The sequence below is a fragment of the Limulus polyphemus genome, unplaced genomic scaffold, assembly GCF_000517525.1.
Source record: "Limulus polyphemus unplaced genomic scaffold, Limulus_polyphemus-2.1.2 Scaffold918, whole genome shotgun sequence".
In the NCBI taxonomy this organism is placed as follows: Eukaryota; Metazoa; Arthropoda; class Merostomata; order Xiphosura; family Limulidae; genus Limulus; species Limulus polyphemus.
Genome location: NW_013666528.1, coordinates 148,190 through 157,341, shown reverse-complemented (window position 1 = coordinate 157,341; position 9,152 = coordinate 148,190). Strand labels below are relative to the sequence as shown.

The window sequence follows — 9,152 nt, the reverse complement described above, 5'->3', positions numbered from 1 at the left end:
TTGGTATATACCAATCATTCCTACCAACATATACATATTGAATAAAAACCATATAACCCGAGCGCTTTCGAAAGGTGGACCTTTCGAGGGCGCTCGGGTTATATGGTTTTTATTCAATATGTATATGTTGGTAGGAATGATTGGTATATACCAACTATGCACTGATGATCAGACAAATCTAAATTATAGCAATTAAAACTATCTACAAATAATCTAATAAGCAATCTCTGATTCAACGACTGCATAGATGGTGGGGCATTTTGTAGGAACATATCCGGCATTTAGTCTTTTTTTTTTCTTTCTGAATATCTAAAAGGACATGTATTATTTTATGAGAAGTCCAGAGAGGTACACCGATCTATACTTGGAGGACATTCAAAGAAGTTATGATTAGTTTTTGTAAGTAGAGTTGGGTGATTTTTTTACCCTAACTCTGACGGTTGTCGTGGCATTGTTGTAGTAAATTATTTAGGAAACACTCACCATTCCCGAACTTCTTGTGAAACTTAAGAAAAACAACACAGACAACGAGCCAGAATCTCCTAGTGTTTGCTCTTGTCGAGATGGAAACAAGGTCGGATTCAAATGTAAAGTAGCAAATTGTCTGAGTTGTTACAAGTGTAGCAGGTATGGATGCGATCACAATGCATAACAGTTGCACACAAAAAATTGCCGTAAGAAACGTTAAAAAAGCTTAGGCAGACGACGTGCTGTCAAGCGCCTGTAAAGAAGTACGTTTGCGTACAGGAGCGGTAATCTTACGGATGTATCAGACGACTTGCCCTCCAATAGGGAAGAAAGCGAAGACGATTTCACGTGGTTCGAATCTCGATGATGCGAAGTAGAAGACAAATTTAAGATCAGGTAAGGAACGTAGAATACGAAGACACTTTCTGAGTAAAATGCAAGAAAATTGCAAGGATAAGAGGAGACAGAGGAGCACTAAAATAATGTCGAAATAACATGACTATAACGTGCGCATAGTCCACCTTGGAAGGATAGAAACTCCCTAATGACTGCTCGGACCAAAGAAAACACAGTAAAATGATCCCTGGATCATGCTCTACAGAGTGACGTGTCTCACTCTTAGGTTTCCCACCACCTAACAGCTGAATCAGAGATTGCTTTTCAAAATGTGGATAATGTAAGCATTTCCTATCAGTGATAAAACACAATATTTAGTGAAAAAATATCTACTGGTGATCTAAATCATAACGAGTAAATAACATCTATTAGTGTTTTATAATAAGTAGAAAATTTAAATATTAGTTATCAAAACTTTCTAGTGAAAACTGTCTACTGATGATCTAAATCATAACGAGTAAATAATGTCTATTAGTGATTTATACTAAATAGGAAATTTAACTATTAGTTATCAAAACTTTTTAGTGAAACTGTCTACTGATGATCTAAATCATAACGAGTAAATAATGTATATTAGTGATTTATACTAAATAGACAATTTAACTATTAGTTATCAAAACTTTTTAGTGAAAACTGTCTACTGGTGATCTAAATCATAACGAGTAAATAATGTCTATTAGTGATTTATACTAACTAGAAAATTTAACTATTAGTTATCAAAACTTTCTAGTGAAAAACTGTCTACTGATGATCTAAATCATAACGAGTTAATAATGTTTATTAGTGATTTATAATAACTAGAAAATTTAACTATTAGTTATCAAAACTTTCTAGTGAAAATTATTTACTACTGATCTATATCATAACGAGTAACTGAGATTTAAAACTAGTTAGTAGATTTAACAATTAGTTGTTGTTTATCAACTACAACAAGTAAAAACTACCTATTATCAATTGAAAGTTTGCTGGAGCGAATACTGTCTATTAGTGATCTAAACTATATTCGTGCATCCTGTATATCAGTGATATAAACAACGCTGGAAAATAGTAAGAACTAATGATATAAATCAGGCGTTTTCAAACTTTTTACTAGGCTTCGCTTTGAAAGTATTTCAGGTTGTGACGCCCTCCTCCCCTCACGCACACAAAGTGATAACAAATTATTGTACATACTCTAAAATAGCTGTTATCGTAACATTTTTTTATGATTTCGCGACCCCCACTTTGTATCGGGACCCCCAGTTTAAAAAACTCTGATCTAAATCATAAGTAGAACACATTATGTATTAGCGATCCACACACTCATTAGTAAACTTTAGGTAATGAGGATTAAAGTTATAACAAGTGAACATCTAGCCTCTTATAATTAAACATTAGCTACCAATGATCTACATTATGGTTAATAAACCTCGTTTAATAGTGACCCGAAGTCTTCCTAATGTATACCTGCTTCTCTCTAGGCTTATGATTTTAATGATAACATATGTTATTCAAACTCAATATTGATGATTTGACATTCATTAATTTGTGTTCCAAAATTCACCACTTTGGCTTGTTAAGAAAACTTCAGTACACAGCTGTATGAAGTCCAAAAATTGACAATATGAATTTTTAATAGTAAAAAAAAAAAACATTTAAAAATTTCTGAAAAAAGCCCGTTTTCGTATTACTTTTAAAACAAATAAAAATGTTAAACTTATTATTATTATTATATTATGAATGATAATTATCTTCTTCTGACAATTGGACTTAAAATATTTATAATGATTGTTTTGTAAATCAGATAAAGTACTTTGTAGCCCGAAGAAAATTCAAAGAAGCTCTAAAGCCTTATGACGTGAAAGACGTGATAGAACAATACTCTGCTGGCCATGTTGACTTACTGGCTAGAGTGAAAAATCTCCAAGGAAGGTGAGTAAAACTGTTTGGCTAGATATAAATACTCTACTGGTTACAATGATTTAATAGCTAGAGTAAAAAAATCTCCAAGGAAGGTGAGTAAAACTGTTTGGCTATATATAAATACTCTACTGGTTACAATGACTTAATAGCTATAGTAAAAAATATCCAAGGAAGGTGAGTAAAACTGTTTGGCTAGATATCAATACTCTACTGGTTACAATGATTTAATAGCTAGAGTAAAAAAAATCTCCAAGGAAGGTGAGTAAAACTGTTTAGCTAGATATCAATACTCTACTGGTTACAATGATTTAATAGCTAGAGTAAAAAATCTCCAAGGTAGGTGAGTAAAACTGTTTGGCTAGATATAAATACTCTACTGGTTACAATGATTTAATAGCTAGAGTAAAAAATCTCCAAGGAAGGTGAGTAAAACTGTTTGGCTAGATATAAATACTCTACTGGTTACAATGATTTAATAGCTAGAGTATAAAATCTCCAAGGAAGGTGAGTGAAACTGAATCGTTAGATATTAGTACTTTACTTGTTTACTGGCTAGAGTACAAAATCTCCATAGAAGGCGAGTAAAACTGTCTCGTTAAGTATCACTACACTACTGGTTACACTGGTTTACTGGACAGAGCGATTTCGTTCAACGGAAGCTGGGTTGAAAATGTTATACAAAAGGACAGTACCAGTAGAATGCTTATGCCTCTCATCTGCAGCCCAACTGGCAAGTTTTGGTACTTAACGAAAGGTCTCTTGGGTAATGAATTGTGGGAGACAAAAGATGAAATACATTTTTTACATACCTCTGATTTGTAATCTTCCGTGAAGATTAACTTTTGTTTTCATCACGTTTAAGCTCTGTATCGATCTCTAGCTTTAGATTATCAAGATACAGAACAGAAAGCTGTGAAAAACAACACGTGTTTAATGCTTATCTTACATGAGTTGTGGTAAAATAATATTCCTTAAAACATTTTTTTAACAATAGTGAATTTTTATTTTATTGTAATTGTTTGTTTATTAAGTAAGCTTACAACATAAGTGTATGTTTATACGTTTATATATATATACAGATAGGCACTTCAGTTATATTTTATTGTAAAAAATGTAGCTTAGGGTTGTGTTTTTTGTCACATATAACAAAGATTACTTTGAGGAATTTACGATTTGGGAGATATAACTTCAAAATTTTTATATCTCACATAAAACATCTTTTGGAAGGTTGGACTTAATATTGGGAAAAGCTGGATCAAAAGCTAAGGACGTTTATGATTCCAAAATCAGTTTGTCATCAAGAATTGTCAAAGTAGAACGTTCGGTAAGTCCACAGTTCTATTAATAAACGAAGAACCATTCTTAGTTTTAATAACACTGATAGAGCTGGTTTTCTTACACCGAGTAATGGGTTATAAAAATCATTAAACTACTGTTGTTTGGTTTTTCTAAGTCTTTTTAGTTTGTTTATTTCGAATTTTAACCAGAAGTGTGAAAAAAAATCAGTATTTGAGGTGTAGTAAAACAACTACAAATGTTACAGTTTAAATGTCAAAGTAGTAATCGGGACTTCCTGTGTTCAATGGATGCCGTATCATGCTGATTGGCTGCTTCAAGCGATCGGGCGGGGCTAGACGATGACGCCACGTAACAAAAACGATGGCGTCATAGCTCCACAAAAGTGGCACAAGAGGACACTACTATCTTTGGGAGTGATGTGATAACATCATAGTTCCACGAAGTGATACTATAGGGCGCGTTGATAGAGATGACGTCATAGTTTCAAAGAAGTGGCACTAGAGGGCTGGAAGTGGTCATGTCGCCATGACACTTGATAACTGAAGTTTTCTGCTGTCATAGAGCGCATTGCTAGAAGATGTCACATGACATCATAATTCTCAACAGAGAGCATGAACTAGGAATCATAGTTCCACGAAGTGGTAGAAGAAGGCGCATTACTAGGGGCAAATGCTGTTACCAAGGTTCTGTAGGCGGGCGGTGTTATTAAGGTCAGTGTTTGTATAGGTGGATGATGCTACTCGACAGATAGTTCAATAGAATGATGAGCTCATTGTAGGGTGTCTCAACATGTGATTATGTCATCAACGCTGTACTTTTTACCTCTAGATTTAATTATATGTCCTAAAAATTATAAGTAAAACAAATATTTTAGTAAGATAACTTCTATGGTATAGTATATTACGTATGTTAATTTTTATCACACATACTATCTTTATTATCCATTATTTGAATGAGGCTAATATTAGAGCATACTTTACATACTTTTACAATTGTTTGTCCTGAAAGGGTTTTATCATACCTAATGTATCGTTTTTATAAATATTGTACAAGACAATTACATTATTATTATTCTACAGTCGATTGTGCCTTTTATGATTTAGTATACATTTAACATTTTGTAGAATAGTTTTGGCTTTTATAATTAATTTTCGTAACATACTTTTTATAACTTACAATTTTTGTGTTTCACTTTATAAGTGTGTATATAATGCATTTTTCACTAGTTATAATGAACTATGATGTCACGTGACATATAGTAACGCACCCTCTGGCAGCAGACAACTTTCATCATCAAGTGTCATGCCGGCATGATAATTTCAGGCCCTCTAGTGTCACTTTGTGGAGCTATGCCGTAACCCTTAGCAATGCACCTTGTAATGTCACTTCATAAAACTATGATGTCCCTAAGACAGTAGCACCCTATGGTGCTACTTCATGGAACTATTATCTAGTCATCTTTGGTGTGTGGCATTATGACCTCATTGTCATATGTCGTATGTTCCTTGAGGCAGCCAATCCAGTGGGAGACAGCATCCTTTGGACACAGGACAGGACCCTAACTACTGCCTAAACCTGGCAAAGGAGTATGATCCAATAAGACAAATATTTGTAATAAAAATCACTTAGGTTCTAGATTTTTTACATCGTCATTCTGTCCATTTCGAATTTCACACAAGAAGTTTGTAAAACCCAGACTCTTTAGTGTAGTAAAGTAACTACAAAAGTTACGGTTTAAACGCCAAAACTCGGCAAAGCAGTAGAATACAATAGGACTAATATTTGCAAATAAAATCACTTAGACAGCAGAGTTTTTTTTTGTTTTTTTTTACATTCTTCTCAATTTGTCCGCTTCTGATTCCAACTAGAAATGTTTAAAAACAACAGCACCCTTCGCCAGCTTTCAACATTTAAACCATAACATTGAGTTATGTTGAAGGCATAGCAGGTTTTGTAAATTTAAAAATCGTACATCACAAGTTCTTGGTGATTCTAAGAATTTAGATAGACGGTTACAGTCTTTAAACGCTTAATTCTGGATACTTGAATGCGCTTTTGCTAATTAAACGTGACTTTGATATAACAGTTACTTCTAAAGATCGTACAGTCTTTCGTATTCGCTAAAGCACTGGGAACGTCTCATTAATACAAAACAAAAACGTGTTGTAAGATTGGAATTAAACCTTTCACATTTTAAGCAAACCATTACAGACTGTAACGAAATAAATGTAAAGGTAATTTTATCAATTTTACACTCATGTAAAATAGTTTTAAGTTTGGAGTGATTTGTGTATATTTAACTATTTTGTTTAATAAATGGTGATTATTGTTGTTGAAAGACACTATGTAATCAGACTAATTGAAAAATGCTTACCAAATCTCTACAGAATTAGCGGGAGGAAACTTTCTAGATATTAGCATTGTGTTTTTTTATTCCTCATTAATGTGCGTGTCTCTTTTAGTTATTATTGTTTGTAATGTAGAGTATGTTTTAAACACTTTTTGTTAAAATGAAATAACTTAGGCCTATTATAAATAAATACTATTATTGTTTTGTGATGAGCTTAGTACCAGTATTGTTTGACTGATGAAATAATCTGGATCCATTTAAATAAACATCATTATTTTTGTCAATATTATTATGTTATAAGAATAATTAACTGTAGATGTATTTTTATAGCAATTCTTATGCCTTTTTATTTCTAATATTTCGCCGGCTTTAGGGGAGACTTATTATAAGCTGAACACAAGTAGTGTTTGGGCACCTTCATGAAAGGAGCACCAGCATTGTTTAATACCCACTATCCTGAGTTGGACATCACTATAAAATGAAAACGATGATCGTTATAACGAGTTTCAGACCGCTATGAGATGTGTATCAATAATGTTGGGTTACAACTAAAATGATTTGAAAACATTCGTGAAATAAGTACTACTATGAGTTGGTGATCTATATTACAAAAGTACAAGTTGGACACCATTATGACTCAACAACAGTGCTGTTGTTGACCATTATTTTACTTGGTCATGATAATGAAATAAGCATCATTAATGTTTTTCAACTGTTGATAGGAGTTGGAGATTATTACGAATATAACATTATTATTTTTCTGTTTTTATAAATGAAATATAATTTTGAATTGATCACTAGTATTATAGTAACATATTCATTATGAATTGGCTACCAGTATTATTTGGCCATCAATACTTTGAGATGGATACAATTATAAAATCAACACAAAAAACGCTTGGCGAACACTATTATGGGGCGTGTTTTTTATGAGGTGGGCACTAGTGTTGTAGGTATGTGATAATGATTAAGTACTTTAGTTATTCCAAGCAAATTAATGATTGTACGGAAATAAGTTTACTTGATCTGATAGAATCACACAAAATAAGTATTACTTTAGATAAGCCATCGTGAGCATAACACTTTGTGGTTAATAGCAGTTAATGAATATTTTATTGCTCTACGTATTTAAATTAGCAATAGGTTTTTTTAAGAATTAAAATAGTGTAGTGTATATGTTCTTTCATATACAATTGTATTATTTTATTCTGACTTCAAGGTAGAGGATGTAGAAATGAAATTAGATCAACTGATAGAGATGTTTCTAGAAGACCGAAAACAAAGAACTATGACGGCTTCTTTACATAATCAAAGTCAAGCTCCTATTCAACCGAATATCATACACGCCACTCACACCCCGCCGACACTACCTAAACCAAAATCAATACTCGTTGATAAACAGGCTAGTGAGCCAAACACTCCAGTGTCTAAAAACTTCGACCGGCCCATGCAGCGAGGAAATTCTGACCTTAGTCAGAGATTAAAGAAACGTGTGACATTACGTCATTCGTTAGATACGACCACCCCCACTATTACGGACGTGGCAGTGAGTGAGAGTCAGGATCTTTCGAGTACAATAGAACAATCCACTGATACTTTTCCCTGCATCAAAATCGAGAAAGATTCTCACGTGGATTCGACAAGCACGCTCAATACCTCAGTGAATTCAGCGTCTCTGGACCAGCTCTCTGAATCAAGTTCCGCAGTAACGGAAGTGGAAACACTGGGTGAAATTGACACTAAAGTGAAGAAAAATAAAGATGGGCGCTTTGTCGATGGTGAAATCGACGATTCCGACTGTGATGTAAGCATCGACACTGTTATCCAACCAGAAATGGTGACTCTACTAAATGTTGATGATGTAAAAACGTAGAAAGAGCGAATGTATACACCGTAATCTCAGTAATTCATAACTATCCGTGTTTTTTTTTTAAACCATATCAACATAATTACAATCCTTTGACTTTGATTTCGATAAAATGTTAACAAATATAACAGTGGTTTAAAACCACTTCGTGCGTGATTTACTGAAATCGTGGTTAGAACGTGTAGAGACAACTCCGTGGACGTCACCATAATTCTCAATACATTCATCAAATTATTACATGATACAAGCAATAAAATCAAAGCATTCCGTCTTTTATTAGATAGATCTATGTGAAAAAATTAAAATGGTTTAGTAGAACAAATAGTAAATGTCGTGGAAGGTAATGTGGAAATAACGTAGAATTCAGGGTTTCGCAAAGATTCACAGCACAAAGCACATCCAATGAATCTACAGATACGGAGTATCTTAACAGTAGTGTTATGGTATAGCTACAGCACCCCTGACACTTCCCCTAGTTTGGGAATCCCTGATTTACATAATCACACTTTGTAAGCAGCATCGCTATATATTCCAGGGTACTGCTACAAGTACGTGTTATTATATATCAACAGAGTAACCGTTACATAATCACACTTTGTAAGCAGCATCGCTATATATTCCAGGGTACTGCTACAAGTACGTGTTATTATATATCAACAGAGTAACCGTTACATAGTCACACTTTGTAAGCAGCATCGCTATATATTCCAGGGCACTGCTACAAGTACGTGTTATTATATATCAACAGAGTAACCGTTACATAGTCACACTTTGTAAGCAGCATCGCTATATATTCCAGGGCACTGCTACAAGTACGTGTTATTATATATCAACAGAGTAACCGTTACATAGTCACACTTTGTAAGCAGC

General features: G+C 33.6%; 1 protein-coding gene across 1 annotated transcript in view; it reads left to right on the top strand.

Moving 5' to 3' along the window:
* Positions 1-8,458, top strand: part of LOC106461226 (potassium voltage-gated channel subfamily KQT member 5-like) — a 29,417-nt gene extending 20,959 nt beyond the window's left edge. The window contains exons 8-10 of the mRNA XM_022388088.1: positions 2,648-2,775; positions 3,994-4,090; positions 7,635-8,458. Of these exons, the coding sequence (XP_022243796.1) occupies positions 2,648-2,775; positions 3,994-4,090; positions 7,635-8,288 (879 nt within the window). The 3' untranslated portion in view covers positions 8,289-8,458. The remainder of the gene's footprint in view (positions 1-2,647; positions 2,776-3,993; positions 4,091-7,634) is intronic.
* Positions 8,459-9,152: the final 694 nt, after the last annotated feature.